Here is a 23,827-nt window from a genome sequence, read left to right as displayed (position 1 = left end):
GGTGGGTCAGTGGGTTAAAGCCTCTGCCTTTGGCTCAGGTCATGATCTTAGGGTCCTGGGATCGAGCCCCACATCGGGCTCTCTGCTCAGCAGGGAGCCTGCTTCCTCCTTTCTCTCTCTCTCTCTGCCTGCCTGCGTATCTGTGATCTATGTCTGTCAAATAAATAAAATCTTAAAAAAAAAAAATGATGTGTAATTATTACCTAGATGTTACTATGAGAAACCTTGATCTTAAGTGTATTTTAGCTCCCCCTCCAAGCCGCATGTCACATGCTTGGCTGTGGTGAACACTGCCTCATGCTGTCCCTGTACCGTGGGTGTTCAGTACATGCTGACCACAAAACAGGGACAGAAACAGCTCCCTTAACAAAACATAGTTTGTCGAGAACAATGCTGAAGGTTTGGGGATATATGGTAGGCAGGGTAAAGGACTGACGGACAGGGGCCATTATAGCAAGAACGTGCTTTGAAATGGCATCACCTAGAGGTATTTGTTTTTGTCATTAAGGATGTAGTGAAATTTTGCCAACAACACTAACCCATCGTTCTTGTGACTACATAGTGTCTTTCTCACTTTACAAAAATGAAATAACATGATAATAGGACGAAGACAGGTAGGTGGGAGACTGCGGGAACAGCAGCAACGTTTGTTAAGCAGAAGAGGAAGAGAGCAGGTTTAGAAGTATTTCTTCTGTGATAATGGACATTTCAAACCACAATGTAAGTTTCAAAACAACCTTTATTCTGTTTGAAGACCTAATACAATGCATCAGAGCAACTTAAAACAAGACATAGCTCCACTGAATCTATAGCTTGAACAAAATGTCAAGGAGGCACACTCCCCCCACCCCCCCAACCCAGTTGCCTTGTAAAGGCAAAATTACAACTGACCATGACATCCTCCCTCTCGTCAAAAGACCAACTTTATTTTAACAATGTCATATAAACAGATTTGTAAAAACATTGAACAAATCATAGCTTTAAAAAATACACACATATAAATGAGTTTTTTTGTTTTGCTTTTTTTTTTTTTTTTTTTTTTTTTTTAAAATAGCAGCATCCTGGGCAGCTAATGCTATCTCATGGTGACAAGTTTAACGTTAAGTTGGACAGTGTTTCCAATGAACCCAATTCTGTTCCTTTGCTACTCATAATGCTAGTATTTTATACAAGTGGATTTGTAAAAAATAAGAATTTGGCATTTTTGAACTTTGTCCCATGTGAGGCATTGTGCTTTCAACTGCCCCTTTCTTAAAAGACCTTGAACTCAGATTTCAGGGTCTGCTTTCCAACTATTTGGATACCATGCATAGCAAAAGCACAGGTGTTAAGACCAGCAGAATTTTTCTCCCATTCAGGAACATCAGTAGGACTCCCAAACACGTTACTAGCTCATAACCAGCTACATGACAGAGCACTTGGTTCCCCACAGTGACAGCTCACAGAAACACGTTTGACTTGACACACTGAAAATGAGGATTTCCAAGTAAAGCAAGTCATCTAGACCAGCTCACCAAAAGGAGGAACTTTACAAAGCAGAGAAAAGCGAAAGAATTATGAACTTCTCACTTCACTTGCAAACAGTTTTCACCTTTAGAAGACAAAACAAAGCCACTTCAAAGGAAAAAAACAACCCATACACGTACACAAGAATTGTACTAGACATGTGCTTGTTATGTACTTGAACTCAACTGACTGTGGATCTGTTTTGGCTGAAAGGTGTACTGAAAACAGTCCATGCACATATACATATATACATAGATCAAGGGCCGTGACCTTGTCAGATGTTGCAAACACATGCTTTTTGCCTTCTTACACGGTTAGGATTTTTCTCTTGTGGGTAGTGGGTAGCATCGGGTCCCCGAGCTCCCACTGTCCAGTCCCCTCACAGCCTTGCTGCAGCTAGCCTAGCTTCTGGCTTTTATCTCTAGAATGCTACAGTGCGTGGGGAAAGTCACCGCGTGCATAAAAGCGTGTTATCAGGAGTGCCTCTGCTGTATCCATTCATACTCATGAGCCACTCAGTGTTATGAGGAGATGACCGATCGAACCCCAAGAGCCCTTCTGGTCACCCATAGAAGGACGGATGTGGTGGGCCTGCACCAAAATCACAAAAGGCATTTGGCAGAGGCGTGACCTCATAGCTACAGTGTAACTCACTATCCACAGGGAATGATGAGTCCTGCCTTTGCCGTTCAGAGAGAAACCTACAGCATTTGTGTCCGTCGTGAGATGCAGAAACAAGGCAGGTGCCTGAAGACCAAGCTGCCTTGGGAGAGTGGTGACCCCCAAAACATGAACAAAGCTGTCTTTTAATGAAACATTCAATCTTAGATCTTGTATTTTCAATGTGAAATGAAAATTATATTTAACAGCATCCATGGGTGTGCTACTAAAAAGACCCCACTGGAACACTAGTCTAGCAATCACTGTGAAAGCAGCGGCGGGCTCGCGTGGGAAGTGCAAGGATGGTTTCAAGGCAACACTTACAGGCTACAAGCAGGCCAGTCCTCGGTCTGTGGAGAGGAGAGGGAGACGGTCAGGTCTCAGGGCTGACAGTCTGGCCATGAGACCAACTCCTCCTCTTGACAGGAATAGCCCCGTGTAAAGAAGAAAATAATACATTCTCCAGATGATGAAGTCAGCTGGTGGACCGGTTATTACAAAAGAATTTTGAAAACTACACTGCAGAACAAAACAAAAAGCCCTCCCCGCAGTATCTGAAATAGAGCCGGGTTTGAATCAATCCCGGCAAAGGGAAACTGCCAATTGTGAGATGCCACTGGAACCTGCCAGGGGCGGGCCCCTCACACTGATCCTTTATCACTCCTGACACAGGGACGGTGGCCACCACGCAGAAGGGGATGGGCCTGAGTAAATCCGGGAGAGACCCTCCCTCTCGCCCCAAGTTGGATAGGCTGCTCTAGGACCCCTGCCTTTCTCCCACGTTGAAGTAGAACACACACAATGACTTAAGATGAGCCAGAAGGACTGTTGGGATCCCTGCGGTGGCCAGGACTTTCACAAGCTCTCCCCAGCCCAGCACAGGAGCAGCTCGGATCACGGGTCTTGGCCGTGTGGTCCCAACTGAATGGAAAGGTGGGAAAATAACAAATGCAGATAAAAATCCTTTTTCCAGGTCCGGCTTTTTCTGAAATGAATGTTTATTGGTTGTAACGGGTAATCTCATGTTAACAAGACAGGTAATCTAAATGCAGCAATTATACCTTGCGATCAGCGTTCCAAACAAAGGTGAACACTGCCCCAGGAGGCCGACTTTCTTCCTACGAATTCCCGTTCTCTGACCGGGGCCGCCACACTGCCTTAGAGTTCCAGTAGGTCTGTCCTTGTCACTCATGTCTAGTAACAAGCAGATCAGAGTGGGAAAAGACTGAAGTAGAAGTTACTCACTTCTCCGTCATCGTGAGAAAGTGCACACCATCTCGCCCCCACCCGCCCCACCTGTACAGCCCTTGGCTACATTCCCCCCACTCCCTAGATTCAAGAAGTTCACAATTCTTTATGAAACCTTACCAGGTACCGTATTTTAAGAGTCTGGAAACAACATTGTTGAACTCAGCGATACTTTTGTCATATTTATATATCTTTCTCTTTTTTTATTGAATAAAGCAGCTTTGAAGCTTATCAGGCACTGCCCAACAAAACATTTAGTCCAAAAAATCTGTTAGGAACTTTTTAACCTTGGGCTAATAGCCAAGTACTCTGTACAAGAAAAACCGTAAAATATTTCATAGTTTTAATTCTGAAGCCATTTTTTCCTTAACTGGCATCCTGTACATTTCTTTTTTAAAAAAAGGAAAAGAATCACAAATGAATATTAACAATAGCAACAAAAAATCAGGGACAGTATTTTCAGGCAACAGAAACTAGGGTGGGGAAGCTTATTCTGAAGGTACATTTAAAACGGAGATAACAATGACAATTAAAAATTGCATAGCACTGTGAATTTAGCCTTCAGCAAAACAAAACAGAAGCTATTTGGTATTGATACAAATCCATCTAGTTGATAGTTAGTCATCCACTGTTATGTACATATTTTATATAATGAATGTCATTTAAAGTCCTGTTCTCCAAGCTCCGTTTCTCCGTCGTTGGTGGGGTCATTTTTTTGTTTTTTAAAGTCTAAACAAAACACTTCTGGCACTCTGCTACGACAGACTGTACGTGAGCCGACGTTCTCCTAAAATGTCTCTTGGGAGCCGAAGTGCCTTTCTGCTACATATCGTTCATTTCTTAGGAAATAATCCACAGTGCGACGTGTCTGGGTCCACCGTGCACAGCAAGGCCCAGGCCCAGCCATCCTGGTGCGAGCGTTTGCAGGCCGGGGCTCTAGAGCCCGGCCACTCTCTGGTCTCCAAGGTCCCCCACTTTGAGCTGGTAAAGCTTCAGAAAGCATGAACAAGCACCATGGTTAAAGGCCTCTTTGTCCCTGCACGCAGAGATTTTTGCATTTCTTTTTCTCTTTGTGTTGTTGTGGCTTAAATTAAACCAAAAGAAAAAAAAAAAAAAAGAAAAAAAAAACCTCCAAAAACGTAAGGAAGGACAAGCGCTCCAGATTAGAAACGTAGGGTCACTACTCGGTGCTAGGCTGCGTGTCTTCCCCTGCACTCTTCTGTCGGAAGCTCGAGTCCCATCTGAAGGCAGATGGCTTCGTTTCCGCAGCTCAATGACAGGTCAGGCTGGAGAGGAGCCCTGTGCTTTCCAGAGGCCTCAGGGTGGTTGAACGTCAGGAGCAGGATCCGAGGACAAGTGCTTCATCGCCTCTGTTGTGCGTATACTGGGTAGGCTAGTGTGACGTTGAGCGAGTCATTGTGCTGCACGAGGGACGTGTGTTGGTAATGTAGCACCAGTTCTTTCAGGGAGCTGTACAAGTTATAGGGTTCGGCGAAGCCATAGCCGGTGGCCGTTTTGTTGATGACACAATGCTTGACCTCGCCGTCCACCCTGCGGAGGAGAGAGAGAAAGCACATGCCTTTTGAGCTGCTCCTAGACAATTCTCGACCCCACGAGGTGCTGCTCATAAAATCATCATCATGGAAAAGTACACTCTGCAGGCCATCCTCCAGAACGGGAAGCCTCCCAGGCTAGCTGTCGACTCGTGGCTCTGTCACTTATGGGGTGAGTGACATGGGCTGGTAATCCTGCCTCCCTGAGCCACTGTATTTGCATCTTTAAAATGGGATAGAGGGGACATGGAGGCTTTGTGTAACAGGGCTCTACTATTACCGGCATTTGTAGGATTCTCTCAGGCTAGCCTTTCACTTTGCATTTCCCCTATATGCTCCTATTCTCTTGGCCTTCACTCCAAGTAAGAGCAACTTTGAGATGCTCTTACTTCCTCCTCCCTGTACGACTATTTCTCTGCTGAAGTGGAGGGAGACCACGAATATGCTGCATTTTTGGAACCTTCCTTTCCTAGAGGACACTCTCCTGAAATGACAGGAAGCGGGGAATAGTATGAAAAGGAAAATAGGCCCCGTGACAGAAATGTCATCTCTTGGGTGCCCTGATCTCAAGGGCAGTGACCTTTCTCTCGTTGTTCTGACCTGTTCCTGCTGTGGCCCTGACCTGGGGGTGGAGCTCTCACAGGAATTACATCATATTCTTCTGCTATTAGCCTTGAGAAGTTATATATATTTAAAAAAAAAAAAAAAAAAAAAAAGGGGGGTGGGGGCGGGTGGCAAGTAGTGCTAGTTTCATTGCAAAGATGAAAAGATCTGAACTACTCCTGATTAACCAGTTCATGAATTAGGCCCCGAAGCCCAGTCTCTGAATTCCACAGCAGGGTTCTATACTTCTGCGTGGACTTGAAAAACAGCATGTTTTCTTCCCTGTCCTACACTACTGCACCATGAGGTTCTTCCACATCCTTGCCCCGGCTCGGGCGGCCGAACAGAGAGAAGAGAGCACCCCGTCCAGAGCGGCGTGCCCGGTGCCCAGCAGCGGGAGCTACGTACACGACAGAGCAGGCGTAGCAGCCCTGTTTGCTGCTCTCCCGGACCAGGAAGGTGCCGTCTCGTTTCCCTCGGAGGAGGTTCTCAGCTTTGTTCCTGTTGCTGCTGCCGACGTTCCAGGTCTTCTCGTCGTGGTGCGGCAAATCCTCATCATCTTCCACCAGTGAATATTGGCTAGAGAGCCAGGAGAGAGAGGGTCTCTGTGAAGCACCCACCAGGGACAGCCTGCCCTGCCTCCCAAGCCCCGTAGACCAGCAGCTGCGGCTCTGACTCCAGCAGCATCTCCAGCCTGCCTTTCCTCATCCAGCTTCAGCCTTCAATGTGCCCCCCTAACCACCCTCCCCCCGCCCCCCGGAAGAGAGCACCAGTAAGTTAAACTCTGCAGTCAGGAGTTCCACCGAGGAACCTGGGCAGAGAGGAAGGTGTCAACCAGTCCTGTTCGTCCAGTTCTGATCAGGAAACGTATTGACTAGGAGGACTGCCAGTTTTCAGATAATTCAAACAAAACACATACTTAAGCTTTGGGAGATCCACTGAATGGAACTGTGTTGTGTTTTTTTTCCCCGCCTTCCAACTGTTTGAGAAACCCTTAGGGATTTTTTATCCAGGTTGGCATCCCCCTTCCCTGAACTCTCCTTTTATAACATTCAGGATAAAGCGACGCCGTTTATAGAGGATGTTCCAAATTCGGTAAAATCGCTCGCTGTTCCGCAAACAAAGCAAGTCGTGCATTTCCCTAAATGAAAGACCTCCTTTGCTGCCTCGACCTGCAGGAAGTACTTACTCTTCCGTATTTTCATTGCCCAGCCACTCATTCAGCTTCTTCTGCCGAACACCTTTCTGAGTCAACCACCTGGAAAACAGAAAAAGAAAACGCATTAATAACGTAGCCTTAATTTTTGCAACTATGAGTTGGTGGCTTCCAGGGTTCGGATTCTGGGACTTACATCAAGTATTGGTCTCTTGTCTTTCTCAGCTGAATGAGGTCTGGTTTAATGCTGTTCATGCGCTTGTCAATCTCCCGGTACTCAGCTGCCTGCTTCTTCAGGTCTTCCTCCAGTCTCCTTCTGCTGTCCACAATTTCACTGATTCGGGACTTTAACTTCTCATAATTATGCATAATCCTACAGGCAAGTGAAAGGCATGGGTCATTACCTGCTCTATCATGATGCTTTCCCAAAGCTTTCCTCAAGTTAAGAATGCTTTCTCAGGCTGTCTTTTTTTGTTGGTTTTTTTTTTCTTTCAATTATTCAAAGCACAGAAAGCAAGACCATCTTTCAACAGTTCTGGAGGATTCTGCTTATCTTTAGTACAAAGACAACCCTCCTGATTCACCAACCTTTGTATTTCTTTCTCATTGCCTTCGCGTTTAAATTTTTCTATGTATTCTTTGCTGTACCGTTCCTGGCTTTGGCACTGTTCTTCAAATATTTTTATGGTTTCATTAAATGCTTCAATAGCTGTTCTTTTCATTTGGATTTCCTGCAATACAATGTTAAATAAGACAATGTCATACCTTTCACAGAACAGATAACATGTTACTGTGAGACACTGTCAGGACATTTGATGCTATTACTATCTAACATCTGAGTACTCTGTTACCAAGCAAGGTCCCTAATTCATAAAACCCATTAAAATAGTATCAGAAGCACACATTTACTTTGGGAATTTTTCTAGTCTATGCCCAACAATTTCCTATAGTTTTCACCGTTTTAAAAGTCATTCTCCTTTATCAGCAATTTAAGGAATCCATGCTGCCTTCTACTCCCTCTGGTGGTCCTAGATACATCATAGCCTAGAGCAGATTAAGCCTCTAGGAAAATACTGCAGGGAACAGAGCTACGTTTTTTTGACAGGGTATATAATAGTTAAATCTCCATTTTGGAGGTCAGACAAGTTTGTGTGTTGGGGGGGCAGGGAGAGTTCAATCAGGAATTATGTCAAATCCACTTAAAACTCACAGCAACCTCTTCAATTAGCATGAGTACTTATTGTGAAATCTTTAAGAGCTTCATGGGAAAGCTTATGGAGATATACTATGGTCTAGAGAGCCTATGAATAATAAACAGTGATTCACAAATATATGATCTTTTCCCCTCATCCGATTAGCAGAAACTGAAAGGACATGTCTTAGACTCTAGTAACTATAAGTTCTAAGCCTACACTGTGACTTTTGCAGAAAACTCACCTGGGAAGTACGGGTATAATCTTCATATAATCTATCATATTCCCGGCTTTTTTCTTGAAATTGAGTGTTATATTCATGTAATTTTTTCCCTACAGCTTCAATATTATCTTCTTTGACAACCTGATCCTGGAAAAATGAAAGAGAGAACTTCAGCTGATGAGGTAATTTAGTCAATGTTTTGGCCGATATCAAAATGTAGTAAAAAGTTGTTAAAATCTCATTACATGCAATTCAGCTGCTTCACAATGTTTTTGAAACACTGCAAAGTATCTTGTCTAAATACTGTAACATAAGTATTCCAGTTTGGATTACCTGTTGGTATTTGGACACTGGATAAAGTAATTTCACGTCCAGTTTGGGATTATACTGAGCTAGAGACTCATTCCGGTAGTGGTTTATTAGTTCAACCACAGAGTTGAAGGTCAGTGGGTCAGAGAAGCCATATTTCCCATCTCGGTGAAATATTTTGATTAATTTGTTATTTCCTCCTTTCCTGTAGATACAACACAATAAATGGCATTGCAGTCTTCTTTAAAAAAATGTGTTTTGACGTCTGCTTCCACAGTTCCATCTTTGTTACGTTCCCGGACTCACCTTAGTGTAAGAGTATAATCCCCATGCATTTTAGTAGATGCGTCTCGTACCAGAAAGGTCCCATCAGCTGTATCTCTAAGTTTTTCATTCACTTCTTCCCTGAAAGGAAAATGACACAAGACAAAGCTCACTTTGAGGATTCAGTAACTGCTTTTGTTTTTGGAGTTTTAACTTCACAGCAAAACTAAGCACACAGTAGGTAGAGCTCCCTTCCAGCCCCCTGCTGCCGAGAGAGAGCGTATGTACTGTTTATATAGAAATGTTACAAAGTTCATATCCTCACAAACTGGGAGCGACAAAACACAAAGCAACATACCCACTTTCAGTACTGGTGTAGCTGTGGTACAAAGTTTTATTTTGTAACCACATACACTGAGCACAAAAACACATGATCCCCAAAGGGAATCCATAGTCCCCCTTCAAAAAAAAAGCGACAAATAAAGATGCCTTTGTAAAGTATGTGTCAGATAATTATATAAACTCTGACAGTTTTCCCTAATGGAAAGTGACTTTGGACCCTGCCTTTAGGCAGTGCCACTCCACCCGGGTGCTTTCCTGACATTTCTGTCCAGAATGAGACTTGTCAAGTATTTAATTTCCCATGGCATCCGACACCCACGGTCCCCCAGCACTCAGGGACTTCTCTGGTCTTCTCTGGAAGACAACCAACTATGCTTCGTGCTTATGTTGGAGGACATCCTAAAAATGGAACTTAGCATGCTGGTGCGTTTCTCTCTCTAAAACAAGCTCGCTCTCTCTAGTGAAAACTCAGAGCACTTATATAGCCTTACCTTGAGATATCTCCCCAGTACCACTCAGCATCTTGTAAGGACATATTGTTATTCATACCGTTGTTGGCTACACTAGTGGGTTTTGGTGGTTTAGGAGGCAATGCTGCAGATGAAAGAGAAAGAAAAGTTGTTTGCAATCTCAACTACAGTGGAACACTTAGGTCTAATTTATGTTTCTTTAGAATACTGTGAAATACAGCAGTAATTCACAATTCTATGAAACAGGATCATTATGTTAAAAAAAAAAAAAAGACATCTTTCAGAATATAGGTCAAAAAGAAAAAGTGGAAAAAGAGAGAGCAGCTTAACAAATAAACCCGGCTGGCGATGTGAATGAATCCAGAGTCCCGGCCTTTTCTACTTCTAGGCTCGAGTTATATTAAAGTTTCAGGCCTGATCAAATCCAGCTAAAATAGGAAACCGTGAACATATGAGCAGGAGGAATCACATGGGTTGGCTTTAATTTCCTCCTCTTATTTAATTATAAAAGACAAATTTGGTTTCTGTCCTCCACAAATGCTGTTGCTGTAATAAAACTCATCTACAGCAATATGTTTTAAGAGGAGGAACTGGTTTTCTCTCATCTTAGTATTTCAGGCACTATTCTGCCAAAAGCCACTTTAAGAAACTCATCTGTGACCTAAATCTCTTTAGTATTCATGTTAATATTCTTTTGGACAAATTGTGCTCTATATGCCAAGACTGAGGAAAAACCATATCCCTCTTCCTCAATGTCAAATCAGTATTCATACACCAACTGGTGACAAATAAAAGACTGCAGTGTTTCTGAATTTCTTAATTGGGAGCAGGGCTAACATTGAATACAGTTTAGGAAGCAAAATAAGGCTAACATTTTAACTGAATCCTAAGTCACAAGTTTTAAAGGACGAGTAGTACTTCATGCAAAAATTTCAGGAGTCTATCAAGAATATTTTGTAAAGCCTAGGACTAAATAAATAATGGGAAGCCAACTCCTTTTCTCATTACAGTATCTTAATATAAAAGCAGATAAAGTCTCAGCGTTTGATTTAGAATAGTTTCAAATCGCCTAGGACTGAGTTGCAATCACTGCTAGGTTTTACATGCTCTCTAAAAGTACCAAGTGTTATCACTGCAAAGTACCACACTGTCCTCATCCACTGTCAAAAGAGAAAAGCAGCATAAAGGACGCATCCTTTTAATTAAAGGAACAGTATGAACGATACATAACACTATAACCCAAACAGCAAAGGACCCCGGTTAACAAAAGACACCAGTGAAAAAGTGGAATTCAATTCCTATCTGTTCAAGTAAGAAAAAGCATTCACCACATACAGGCTGATCTGCTTGCTTCCACAGGCAAACAATTTCATGTCCAAGCTATGATCAAGCTAATTTTTATTAAATTACTACAAGTTAATAAATAGAAATCTACAGAGGATCAGTTACAGTAGTTGTCAAAAAAAAAAAAAAAAACAAAACCCACAAAATAAACTAGCTTTCTAAAAGCATACTGCAGTATTACCTGGTGGATCCATTTCTATATAAAACATCAAGTCTGTGCCACAATTTCTATCTGTCTTAGCATATTCTAAATCCAGGTCTTCCATATTCCAAACAGTGTTGTACATTTGTGCGAGAGTTTCCTTGGCTGAGCTCAGTTATAAGAAAAGAGTCCGGCTTTCTTTGTAATGGTGTCTTGGAATTCATTTTAAAACCTATAAGGGGCTGCACTGTAACCTATTACATCACACACCCGAGCCAATCAAGTCAGAAAAATGTCACCAGACCACTCCTGCTTCATCATTTCTCTTCAACATCCAGCCCTAACACAATCCCAACCTTGCCGAGAACCTACGTTTACTAGACCAGCAATGTATGTACATGCTCATCGTTTCAAAAAGATGTTTAATTTGACTCTTCTCCACCACCAGTGAGTTTTCTAATTCCTTTTTTATTACTCTTTGCAGCATGGTACGCTCCGCTGTTGGCAGGTTGACAAAAGCTGATATGCTGCAGCACGTAGCTCCCCCTCCTCCCCCCGCCCCGCCAGTGCATCTGGGTTAATAGAGAGCCTGATCACGCCTTGGTTTAAAAATCTTACAAATGCATCAAAATGATATATATAAGGTATATTTTACAATCCTTAAATACCTCCTATATATATTAAAAGCAGAAGGGATCAAGAACACTGGATATTTCATTCCTACTGAATTCACTGACAACTCAGAACTTAAACACTGTTGCAAATGTACACCACATGAGAAAGCACAATTAAAAGAAAAATCTCCTACCAAACATAGTAAAGTTAAAACTAGACCTTAGGGAATAACAATGAAAAATCTTAATAGGAATGAAGACTATTGAAGAATAATGTATATTCTTAGCAGACATTAAAATGTCACTAACAAGACTAGTCAAGGTAAGTTATATCTTCCAAAAAGAAGCCATATATCAGAATGCAGAGGTAGCACGATGTTTGCAAACTATTTCTCATCAGCAGCACCAGAAGTCTCAAGATGGGCTTAATAGTGCTGGAGGGGGGAGAGTCATGTAATCACTTTTGAGATTTTTTTTCCCCTCCATCTCAAATTTCTCCCTCTGGGGACCCTTAATCCTGGTTAGCAATATGTAATGTAAAGAAGTCAATTCCCCTATAAATCTATTAATTTTAGTTCTCTAGAGCCATCCTACATATAATCCTACTACCCTTACTAGAGCCTAATGCACATTCCCATTGTAAACCATCTCTTCACGTTTATAAGTTAAATCAGAGAAAACGGGAGCAAAGGCAAGGCATTCTCTGAGCACTTCACTGTTCACTTGGCCCCATCTAGGTGAATTCACTTGCCCATTAATGAGGAAGGCATACTCAACCCATACCCTGCAGCCCGCTCCCGGGAACACTTTTCTATTTCTAAACTCAAAATCACACACACAAATGGTCAAAGTGTGGGTTTGGGATATGTCCTTCAGATAAGGTTCAGAAGAACATTTTTTTTTTTTTTTTTAATACAAATGCATTTCCTCCCCCAAAAGGAGTCCTGCCAGCAGCTGCAGACAGGCTAACAGCCCCAAGGGCCACCCCATGCCCATGCCTTCCTAGTGGGGAGCACTTGGTGTGAACCAGTCCTGCTGCTGGATCCCCTGTGGCAAACCAACCCAGGGAGGAGGGGAGGGAGACAGGTGATTTTCCACGTCTCTCCCAGGCCTGGCCCGGTCCCAACTTCCAGCCAAGCACGTTGTAATTACCTCCTTCCCCACTTCTAACCCAAACCCCATCTTTTCCTCCCACCGTGCCCCTCCAGGAAAGGGGGGAGTGTCTCCGCTCATGTCTTATCTGCCCTCCCCAGACAGCACTTAATCAGCCTCACTCACACACCCGCAAAGACAAACTACAGAAGTGAACGTTTCACAGAAGTACACAAAGCAAAGCAGGGCAGCGGCGAGCGGGGCACGAGGGAGAGGCAACTTACTTTGCAGGTTATGCATGTCTGCAGCCTCCCGCGGCCAGGCCGGTATCCGACAGTGAGAACAATGCCCCCGGCTAGTCCCGCCGCGCCTGCTCCCAGGCACTGCTCGCGCCGACAGGGCGCAGCGGCGGCGGCGGCAGCGGCGGCGGCGGCGCGGGACCCTCGGGCTCGCGCGGCGCGACACGGACGCCGGGACGGGACCGCCGCGGCAGCGCCGCTCCCTGCCCGCGCCCCGCCGAGAGAGCCACTGGATGCTGGGGCTGCGGCCGGGAGGGAAAAAGCCCCGGCGCTCGCACGTCTCGCAGATAAAGATCACGGCTTCATGATTAACTTGGGCAGGTTCAAATATTTGCTGAGCTAGGGATTTCGGGTGGGGGAGGGGAGCCCGAGGCAAAGTCAAAGTTGTCATCGGCTAACAAGTGGCCACCGCCAGCCCCGCGCGCTCATGTTCGCCGAGGAAATGAGAAGGCCATTGTGGAGGGACCTAAAATAGTCTCTCTGACGGGCTGCGGCAGCGCGCGGGGCTCAAGTGGCCACAGTGAAGCGAGGCACTATGCGCGGCCAAACACAGGAAGTGGCTGAGCTAGTTCAGCAAAAATAGAATCAAAGCCTTGCTTGTAAAGGCCTGAACCGCTCCGCGCCGCCCAGAACACCGTGCCTCGCTCGGGGGCGCCTCCTCCCACACAGCAGCACGGCCGGCCCCGCAGGTGCACCGCGAGACCCCGCGGGGGAGCTCGCCGGGGCACAGGGTTGGAAAAGGCCTGCTGGTGGGAGGAGAGGGTCGTCCGCTGGGCACGGACTCCACCACCGCGTGAGCACTGGCCGAAAAACCCCGCTGCGCAGCGGCTCCTAGGGAGCCGACTTCGAGCCCCGCTTAACCGGCCACAGGGGTGTCTGACAATGAAAAGGTGTGTCTGCCTGAAGTTCACGTGACCGCTAAGCGGCGCAAAGGATAGGGCCAGGAGGACGGTACGCCTTCCCAGAGGATCTCCGTCCTCTGAGAAAAGTGGCCATGAACCACACTAAAACTTGACCTAAGAAAATTTTCACTGGCCTCAGGGTAAGATGGAGGGGTTTCCTGATAACTCCAGAACCCGTAACAGTGTAAAGTCACAGAATCACTAACTCTAAATAAAACCAGACAGTTCATTCTAAAGAGCACGTCAAGCAAGTCCCTCAAGCTACACTCTGGTAACCCTGGTCCGGAGGGCAGAGGGGGGAAGTGGTTTGCCCGGGATCAAGGCCGGAGCACCACAACCTAGCCGGCAGACTTCTGGTCCTAAACTCCTTTTTCTCCACCCACTGGCCCTGGTCTTCACTTCCTTCTTCCAGAGAAAGTTAAAAGTAACACATGAAATGGAGGTTAAATTCTTTTAGGCCACATGTGAAAAATTTCACACCTACAACAAAATTGACTTTTTCTGTTTTCTATTTTTAGCTTGGTTACGTTTTTAAAAAACTACCTTCTAATTCTCCGTGGAGAAACACGGGTCTAGCCATAGTATTTACCCTCAGACCCATGACCCTGTGGTCCCATAGGGAGCTAAAGGAAGATCTAGGTGCTGACATCACATGCACGCAGGCAGGCCCCAGCTGCAGGATCACCCGCGGTATCTGGGAAGGGGGCTAACCTCATGATGCAAGAGACTTTATGAACTTTCCTCTGGTGCAACTGATAGAGCATGAAAAACCTACTTTCCAATGGAAAGAAAAAAGTCTTTAAGTGGATCTTCCAGCTCCTGCCTGCTGATCACTGAGACATATGGTTAGTTCTGAGAACACCCTTGCACCCTGAGCTGCAGAATCTTGCCCTACTTTTAAAAATAGTCTTTCTAAAGCTAGAAAGCTTGGAAACATCAGTCTCTTCAGCATACCTGATTCTACATGATGTTTCAAAACCTTCCAAGATGATAGTGCCTTCTAGTCCAAAAGTGTATTTTCGATCTCAGAAAACTGTCCCCTGGAAAGCAGTACACTCTCAACTTAGAGAAAGCACGTCTTAGTTTTGAGAACTTTGCGTCGTTTCTCACAATATGTACAATCCCCTACCATAGAGCTTCTGTTATATTACTGAAAGTGTAAGCTGAGTCTTTTCCCATTTAGTTTCAGTCTTTGAAAAGTGATGGGCAAGACACTCTCCGGTCTTCATTAGCTTAAAAAGGGAGCCCTCTGCTGGTAGTACAGAATCAGTAACTTCTCTGGGAGAAAACGCTCAACTTTCTGTGTATTTCCCACTATGTCCAAAATTTCACACAAATTAAATGGAAGATTAATTTGCAAATAACCTATAAATCAAACGCACAGACATCATATCAACTTAGGAAGTGTTTTTCATCATGTGGCTGCTAAGTTCTTTAAAAAAAAAAAAAAAGGCAAAAAACTCGTATTTTATTTTTGGCATGTATCTGAGACCCAAAAAGACTCAGAGAACTCACACATATATTTGTAAACTGACTTTACTTTCTGGATTCCTTGAAACAGTTAGTATGCTTTGCTACTTTTCCTTTCCTCAAAGTTTTAAAAAACTCATCTTAGAGGCAAAAAACAGACCACACTTCGTTTCTTAGCAGGTGTTATCTAGTCAGGAAAATACTGTTAATCATGAAAACATGCTTGAAAGGTACAGACTGCCTGAACACTGTCTCACACATGCAAATCCCCATCAGAGAGTGACTGTTCCCTACCCAGCCCCAATCATGCACAGTTTCTTTGCAAAAAGAAATGCTGTGAGAAGAAAAAAAAAAAAAAATAAAGGAACCAAAATCTTCAAGGGTTAAATGAATGCCTCCCTTCATTTTAACTTAAGACAAATCAGGACAGGAGGGCCTTTCAGTATGATGCAGATTCTTTACTCCATATCCAGTGCTCTTATGCCGCACTAAGGAAAACGGCCATTTGAATTTATAAAGAAACCCAGACTGACACAGGACACATTCTACAGAATGCATGAAAAGGTGTGACAGTTGCTTAGCAGAAGGCGGCACTGCTTCCCTCTCAAACGCTGTCCCTGGAGAGAAGGAGTCTGCACAGTGACTACCCCACCAATATATGCACCCTGAAATATGCTGCTTTTTCAGAACACAAATAAAACTTCCTATTTTTCCTAGTATGGCTTGCTTCTGTTTATTCCGACCCATCTAAATATATGCATTTTTTTCAAGGTTTCATTTCTCACCTTTGAAACAACCCTCTAATGTCAGACCACATTTTAAACCCAATAAAAAATAAATCAGAGAAAAGTAAAACTCTTTGAAAGTCATTTCCCTCTACCTTAGTGCTTGCTTTCGTCTTGGTTGAAAACCAAGCCCAGAGCATTTAAAACAAGATTTATGAATCAGGCTCTTCAGGAGGAATGTTTTGCAATGCGCCAGTGGTTAAACATTAACTCTGACAGGTGTAGAAGGGCAGGAGGGAGAAAGAGTCATTTATTTTCCACTCTGGGCTTGAGGGTGCAATATTAGACTTCAATTATGCTGCATTAATATTTCTGGATATACCCATGAAATCTGAAATATGTAAATACACTTATAATGGGTTTCATTCAGAGCTACCCTGTGTTAAATGGTCCTGTTTGTCCCTTAGTGGCCCTACAGAAATCTGCTTTAGCTACCCAAGTATCAATAGGGTAAACATAGCACATAATGAGTCATGAAAACCCGCTGTTCAGCTCTAGGTATTTTTAAGACTTTTAGAAACAAAGGGGACAGTAGACTATCCAAACGCTAAGAACTCAGTGACTCCATGTTTAACCTTTCAAACCTTAGTTTCCCTCCAAATGCGGGAGATGCCTGCTTCACAGGTTTGCTGCATCCAGTAAATGAGTGGGTATGCCAAAGTTCTTTGAAAGTTGCTTAGTCTGTCAAGGAACTTTTGAAAACTCATGTGGATGATTATTATCCTTTGCTTAGCTCTATGCTAGGAGGAGCTCAACAGGAGAAGCAGCCTTTGTCCTTGAGGAATGGAGCTGAGCAAAGGGAAAGAACAGGCAGAACTACAGGGCATAAGCCCGTGGAATGGGTTGATCACTGCACATCCAGCATTTCCTATGAAGTGAAGTAGATGGCACTGTTTGGGGCTGCTCTGTACAGTTGTGTGTTTTGTGCACTGCAGAGAGGCACATGGCAGGAGAAGGTGCTACTGAAAACCAGGCCCTCCACTCACCAAGCCACACACACGGGAAGGGGCATGAGACTAAGTGAGGAACGTTCCTCCCTCCAAGCAATGCACCGCCAGCAACTACCCAGTGAGTGTGTGTTTTGCAGATTAGCCGTGAAGCCCATGCAGGCACCTCGAAGCCTGGCACCGTAGGCTGGCAGTGTGGGCTCAGTGGAGGGAAGAGCCTGACAGGACTGAGGAGTTGGAGCTGCAGAAGGGGGCCCCCTCTGGTAGGTCCTTAAAAAACCAGAGTTGAGCAATGGGTCACGAGTTTCAGTACTTATCACCTCACTGAAATCTCAACCTCCCCAGGAGAGAGGCATTGTTCCCATTTCACAGACTAGGAAACAGTTTAGAAAGGTTGAGTTATTTGATATGACCTTGGCAAATAAGCAGCCAAGAGCTGATTCAAATCCAGATCCATTAGAGACTCTCTCTTCCTACCAGCACATGATGGGTGGAGTGACTCTGAGTTTTATCCACCACAGCTATGGAACTCGCACTGGGGCTCTTTACTGTAAACTTCAGAGGACTTCAGACTGGACACTAAAAGCAGCCCCATTCCTCATGAAACTTCCCCAAACCCAGGAAGCAGGCGCAGTGCTGAGACCCTAGCAGGAGTCTGGAACTGGGTCCCTTCCGCAGGGGGCCTCCCTGGGGTGACCTGGTTCTGGCACACACTGGTTAGCACCATGTAACCGTGCAACCTCTGGGGGCGCTTCTGTCTCCTAATGAGCAAAGTTAAAGCTGGGCAATGCTTTCAACTCTAAAATGATGCTTTTTACAATTGTCATTTAAAACATTTACTACTTTTTTGAATCAAGCCACTCTTTTTTTTGTATTTTGCAATTTATTTTGAATAAACCTTTGAAACTCCTTGAATTGAAATACTGTTTCCTCTTCCCCTTTTCAAACTACCAATTCTTCAAAGCCCATTCAAGTACCATTTTTTTCTCTAAGCCTTTTCTGTCTACTTAATTGCCCTACAAAGTCACCCATCACATCTAAAATTCTTTTCATATTTAGAGTAATCACCCCTCTCCCAGTACTTAATTAGATACTGTGTGCTAATGGTCTTCTATGAATTGACACATTTTCTCCAACATCATTTTTGCCTAGCAGTTCAAGTTCTACCAGGTAAAAACTATAAAAGAGGTCTATCTATCCCATAATAGCCTTGCTTCCCTGTCTCCCCTGCAATCATTCAAGTACTCCTTCTATTCACAAGAATGAAGTCATTGCAAATGAACGATTTATGACTGTTCACTGGAGATGCCCCGGTGCTGTGCTTCCAGAGCCCTGTGGTAACAGCACGGGCTGAGGCAATTATGGAGGAGTCTAGGAAAATGTCAGATTCTTACCAGGCCTAAGAAATCATCTCTCTAACCAAGAGTGCCCTGCCAGTCATCGGCATGAAGCCATTCCTGAATGTGAAGGGGTTTGGCATGAGGACGTTCTTCCTGAGGTGGTCAGTACGTTTCCACAAGGCAGACACAATGAAGCGTTTATTTTATTCCCAAGGGCCTGAACATTCTTCAGAATAGCTAAGAGATACCAAACAAAGGGAAGAATGGCTCAAACTAGCATTTAGAGATGACTCAGATACAATTTTCTTGAAGAGGCTGCATGAATCTCGGGCAGGTCTAGGGAATGTTCAATGCATCGCTCACCATTCAGCATGGCTGGCAGGACTAACCCGCCTCTGACACCAGTTTCTTAGTAGAGGAAAGCAGTGGGATCCATGCCTAGCAGGCAGTCTTAGGTGCACTCAGTGAAAATGGATGAACGTGAATTTTATTTTTGTTTTTGGATGGAATTAGGCTCAAACTTGTAAGGACATTTAACCGGTTTGTACCAGTCAGACTAATTAAATTCCAACTGATTCTCCTTGGTGTATAGCAGAAATTCTCAAAGATTTCATGATAAACTTGTTGGCGAGTTATCTATCAAACCCTGTCTGGCTTTTAAGCTTCCATGTCAACCTGTCTCCAGAGGGGTGGGTGCTGAGAAGATCCGGACCACCCTCAGCCCTTTACTGCATGCGGGGCTCAGCTGTCCCTAGTCTGAGAAACACCTCCACACCGGCCACCAGAAAGTGGGAGGCAGGGCTCTGCCCTTTGGCCCAGGGGCCTGTTTTGTTGTTACTACTCTTCTTTTGTACTCAAAAGAAGTAGTGCAGTAGTACCACTAGTACTAGTACTAGTACAATTATACTAGTATGATTATACTAGTACTAGTATAAGCGATTATACTAGTACTACTACTACAAAAAAGTAGTAGTACTACTACTCTTTTGTTGTTACTACACTTCTTTGTCCACTCTTGTATTTAGTCTGGGGTGGGGTGTGGGGGGAGCAGTCAATAAAGGACTAAAGTGTCATGTTTCACACCTGCCCCCTGTCCCCTTATCATAGGGTACTCTTAATCTACCATTAAATCTTTTCTGTTGAGCCCAAAGGCAGCCTGTGAACACCAACACAGAGTTCCCAAATCCATTAACAAATGCGCCAAGCAGTCAGTCACAGGACATGAAACCTTTGGGCCGCCCCCTGGACTAAAGTCCTCGGCCACTGTTGACAGACTTCTCTGATGCCATTCACCTACAATTCGGAGTATCCCTGCTGAACATCCTGCTTGCTGTGATCTACAACATTGGGAACATAACCCTCGTGCCTTATGTACTGCTTCTGCTGCCCCTCCTACCTGTGGATGCCGTAACCCGGTCCTGTCCACAGGAGCCCTTCCAAATACGTGCACTGTGAGTGGTTACCTGTTCCGTCGCGCAATCCACACCCCACCGAGCCTCGCTGGGTAACACCTACGCAAACCAACCTAATTCCCCACTGTTCAACGCAGGGGGACCCCATGCCTCTTTGTACAGAGATAAACTGGGCAGTCTGCACGAGTTACTGATAATAAAGAATTCTTATCTTAACATCTTATTCATGATGTTTTATTTTAATTCTAGGCATAAATTAAGACTACAAGCAACATCTCCGCCGGTCCTGAAACTTCACTTCACTGACTGGACCCTACTATTCCCAATGACCAGCTTCTGTTAGCTAACTTTTAACAAGCATACAGGCAAAGTGTTTAGACTTTCCACAGTACAAAAAAAATACATCAGTTTAAATTAAATCCACTGCTAACGTGGTCTACATTTCCTGCTTTGTTAAATGGCTAACCGAATGCCAGCCTGCTTTCAAAGAAGTGTCTGGCCTGCTCTAACTTGCTCCGGTGAACACTCTGGTTTCACACTGCTTGCATTCTTGAAAATGTTTATTTGGACAGACATTTCTCAGCAGACCTCCTTCCAAAACACACATTCCAAAATATTTCAAATTATATAGTAATTATAAATCCCCTACTTTATAAGTATTAGAAAGAAAAACAAGAATGTCAACAACTAAAATGAGGTCCGTAATTTATGCAACAACTGGAAGCATCAAAGTTGAGGGGACGGGAGAGAGCTCCCCACAACCCACGTCTAAAAACCAAGACCATCCACAGATACTGAAAAATCCAGATACTGAAATCCAGATAAAATTTCCGCATACACCACCACTCAGCCATTCTTTCTGTAAATCGCAAGGTGACGTGTTACGGATCGCAATTCTACCAGAAACGTATGTTCCTTCAGAGAAGGTCGAAAGCCACCATTCTAAAGAACAAACCAGGACAGAATTTTTAAAAGTTCAAAAAGCCTTACCTGGTGCAGGCTGTCGCTCATTCCACTCCGTTGAGATTAAAATTTCTATAACTTTAATGAGGTGTTCAGTATTCTCAGAGCTACAAAAAAAGAGAGTTTTATTAGAAAACTTATTTTCAAAACAGCAAACTCCTGTTCATTTATACACATTCAAGTCACTGCGTCTGGTAGGAAGGTGCGCGCGCATCTGCGAAGCGAGCACGCTCGGAACAAGTTGAATGATCCATCAGCTCAGGACCTCCCCCACCACCCAAAAATGCATGCTTCTCCTCCTTTCACCTTACCTGGCTGCTGGGAATCTGAAAAGCAGAGGGCTGAAAAGTTCAGAGAGCACTCTCGCACTCAGGAGATTCTTGCTGGAGGTCTGACAGAGCTTGAAGAAATGTTTTAGCAAATACTGAAGCGTCAGCCAATACTGATGAGGTATGTTAGGTGCCCTAATGAGCTTCTTCAACAGCTGGATGTAGTCCTCAGAGCTTTGTACTTCTACAGAGTTTAAAAAAAAAACCAAACAAATCAGATTGTTTCTAGAGATCAGTAACCAAACACCTAGAACGCTTCTGTTCTAGCTACAGAAGAACGAGTCCCTTCAAACGAAATCATCAGAAACAGGACACTTTTCTTCTCGTCAGAAAAGGCATTGTGAGAAACTAGAGCTCTCAAGTCAGATGGAAATGCAAACTCTTGGTGTAAAAAGCCACCAGAGGATCAGGCTGTGCCGACAGAGAGCCACCCTCTACTGAGCAGCTTCCAGTGCGATTGGCTGATTTAGAGGAGCATCAGATAAGTATCACACGTTTTGACTTTGAAGGTTACGAACCACAATTTCCTGCCCCCAAAGCACTTAAACTGAGCATTAGCTCCTCAGCATGAGAGTCCTCGTCCCTCAGCACATTCTGTAATGGCCACTTGAGGAAAATGGTAAGAACATCCCCAGTCAGTGGGTCCCAGTCCCAGGTTCCCCGAATCCAAAGATGGCACTTGGAGCGCCGTGGCCTTCCCTGACGTAGTGAACTTTGTTAATGCTGATAAAAGGTTAACAATTAGCCATTTCAACATGTGGAGAATCTTCCTAAGTAAACGAGAATCTGGGTCTTCTATTGGATGCCCTGGTAAGGGAGGGAATTGGGCTAACGGGGGGGGTCGGGGGTCGGGGGTCGGGGAGAGGGCAGATTCCTACTAATATTTTCTAAAACATCGCTCTTTACATCTGTGATAGAAACATTTTAACAAGGATTTCAGACACTGTGTATATTGGTTGGGCACATTTTTCTGAATATGTGACTTATTTATTATTTATATGCTGCCTTTAATAGAGTTTACATACATCTGCACATCTCAATACATGCTCATTGAGGTTTTCAGAACAGAAAACAAACCTTGGGCTAAATAAATCATTTCATTGTAAACGGCTACTGGAATGACAGGATTCGGTAAGTCCATAAGATAGCGTTTGAAAGCGTCTCCCAAAACTTGCACATCGATCATTTCCAAGTCCATGGAGGCGGCATCTGTGACAGAAACATTTTAAAAAGGATTTAAGACACTGTATATATTGGTTGGGCCCATTTTTCTGAATGTTTGACATAAACATGACACAAGAAAGGAAGCAACAGGAGGACAGTTATAAAATTCTCGAGTATTTATGAGCAGTGTTTCTCACAGAGGTTGTTCCTGGCATTGCAAATAGACCACTTTTTCTTTGTGGAAGTCTGTCCCCTAAGTGGTAAGCATTTCGCATGATGTCTTCTGCCCGTGCCATGGACATGTTCCCAGATCCTGGGGCAACAACGATAAGAAAATCACGTCCCCATTTTGAGATGAATCAGGTCCCCCACTACTCACAGGTTGAAGCCCTAACTCCCACTGTCTCCGAAGGTGAATATACTTGGAGGCAGGGCCTTTAAGAAGGTGGTTTAGCTAAAATGAGGCCATTGGGGCCAGGCCCTGATCCAACTCGGCTGGTGTCCTTTTAAGAAGAGGAGATGTGGACACACAAAGAGACAACAGGAGCAGAAGCACAGAGGGAATGCCTCGTGAGGACACAGTGAGAAGATGGCCATCAGTAAGCCAAGGAGAGAGGCCTCACAGGAAACCAAACCTGCCTGGACCTGGGGCTTCTACTCTCAAGAACAGGGGGAAAATAGGTTTGCGTGTGAAGCCAACCAGTCTGTGGAGTTTTGTTTATGTCAGACCTAGCACACTAAAGGAGCCCCCTGAATATTTCCAAATATCTTCTGGAGTGTGTTTCTGCTCTGAGAAGGGCTCTGTCTAGGGATGGCTAATCATTTAGTAAATGCTTCCTAAAACCTCAACAGGAAAACATGAAATGCAAATCCAGAGAATGCCTAAATTTTGAGTTGCTAAATACTGCATCTCAGAAGGCATACAAATTTAGCTCAAGAGAGTGACTGAACAAACAGTAAGATACACAGAATTTTAACAATCTCAAAAATAGCCATAAAAATATTTTTAACATTTTCTCCCTAATTCTGAGAGGGTACTCGAATTAGGATATAACTAATCTAACCTGTGGGCACTGAACTAGCTCCTAAGAAAGAAGAACGCATCTGTCCAGTAAATCCTTCACCCAGAAAAGCGGTCAGGCAATTCAATAATGGGGTGATGCTAACGAACGAACTAACTCGGAGTACAAAAAGGCACAGTGTCTGGCAGAGAGAGGGGATGCCTGGGCAGGAAGGGCCATGGGCATCTCTGCGTGAGGAGAAGCATCCGGCTGCCGCTGAAGGATGCACTCCTGAAGGCCAACCTGAAGATTATCTGCAGACTTGTGCACTCAGCGGAGAAGTGAGCTGATGAACGAAATGCTCCATTTTTCAGCAGCTTTATTCTTTTTAGTGTTAAAAATCAGTTGGAACAGAAAGTTGCAGGAAATGAAGGGAACACTTCTGGTAATTTGAATTATAATGTGGGAGATGTGGGAGACATTGTCAAGAACTGAC

The 23,827-nt window shown here is 44.2% G+C and overlaps 1 protein-coding gene across 3 annotated transcripts in view; it reads right to left on the bottom strand.

The window, feature by feature from the left end:
* Window positions 1-721: 721 nt before the first annotated feature.
* PIK3R1 (phosphoinositide-3-kinase regulatory subunit 1) overlaps window positions 722-23,827 on the bottom strand; it is an 85,850-nt gene continuing 62,744 nt past the window's right edge. The window contains exons 5-16 of one of the 3 annotated variants that reach the window (XM_059418000.1): window positions 22,244-22,375; window positions 21,149-21,350; window positions 20,865-20,944; window positions 9,549-9,651; window positions 8,758-8,856; window positions 8,476-8,656; window positions 8,164-8,289; window positions 7,315-7,457; window positions 6,923-7,099; window positions 6,760-6,828; window positions 5,979-6,149; window positions 722-4,965 (exon numbers count right to left, since the gene is read on the bottom strand). In XM_059418000.1, coding sequence (XP_059273983.1) covers window positions 4,776-4,965; window positions 5,979-6,149; window positions 6,760-6,828; window positions 6,923-7,099; window positions 7,315-7,457; window positions 8,164-8,289; window positions 8,476-8,656; window positions 8,758-8,856; window positions 9,549-9,651; window positions 20,865-20,944; window positions 21,149-21,350; window positions 22,244-22,375 — 1,673 coding nt within the window. In that variant the 3' untranslated portion in view covers window positions 722-4,775. Of the gene's footprint in view, window positions 4,966-5,978; window positions 6,150-6,759; window positions 6,829-6,922; window positions 7,100-7,314; window positions 7,458-8,163; window positions 8,290-8,475; window positions 8,657-8,757; window positions 8,857-9,548; window positions 9,652-11,052; window positions 11,229-13,003; window positions 13,146-20,864; window positions 20,945-21,148; window positions 21,351-22,243; window positions 22,376-23,827 lie in introns of those variants that run through there. The other 2 variants (XM_059418001.1, XM_059418002.1) reach the window with 2 other exon arrangements.

Source organism: Mustela nigripes, chromosome 12, assembly GCF_022355385.1.
Source record: "Mustela nigripes isolate SB6536 chromosome 12, MUSNIG.SB6536, whole genome shotgun sequence".
NCBI classification, from domain to species: Eukaryota; Metazoa; Chordata; class Mammalia; order Carnivora; family Mustelidae; genus Mustela; species Mustela nigripes.
Note: the sequence above shows the minus strand (reverse complement) of the source record. Positions and strands in the feature narration are given on the sequence as shown.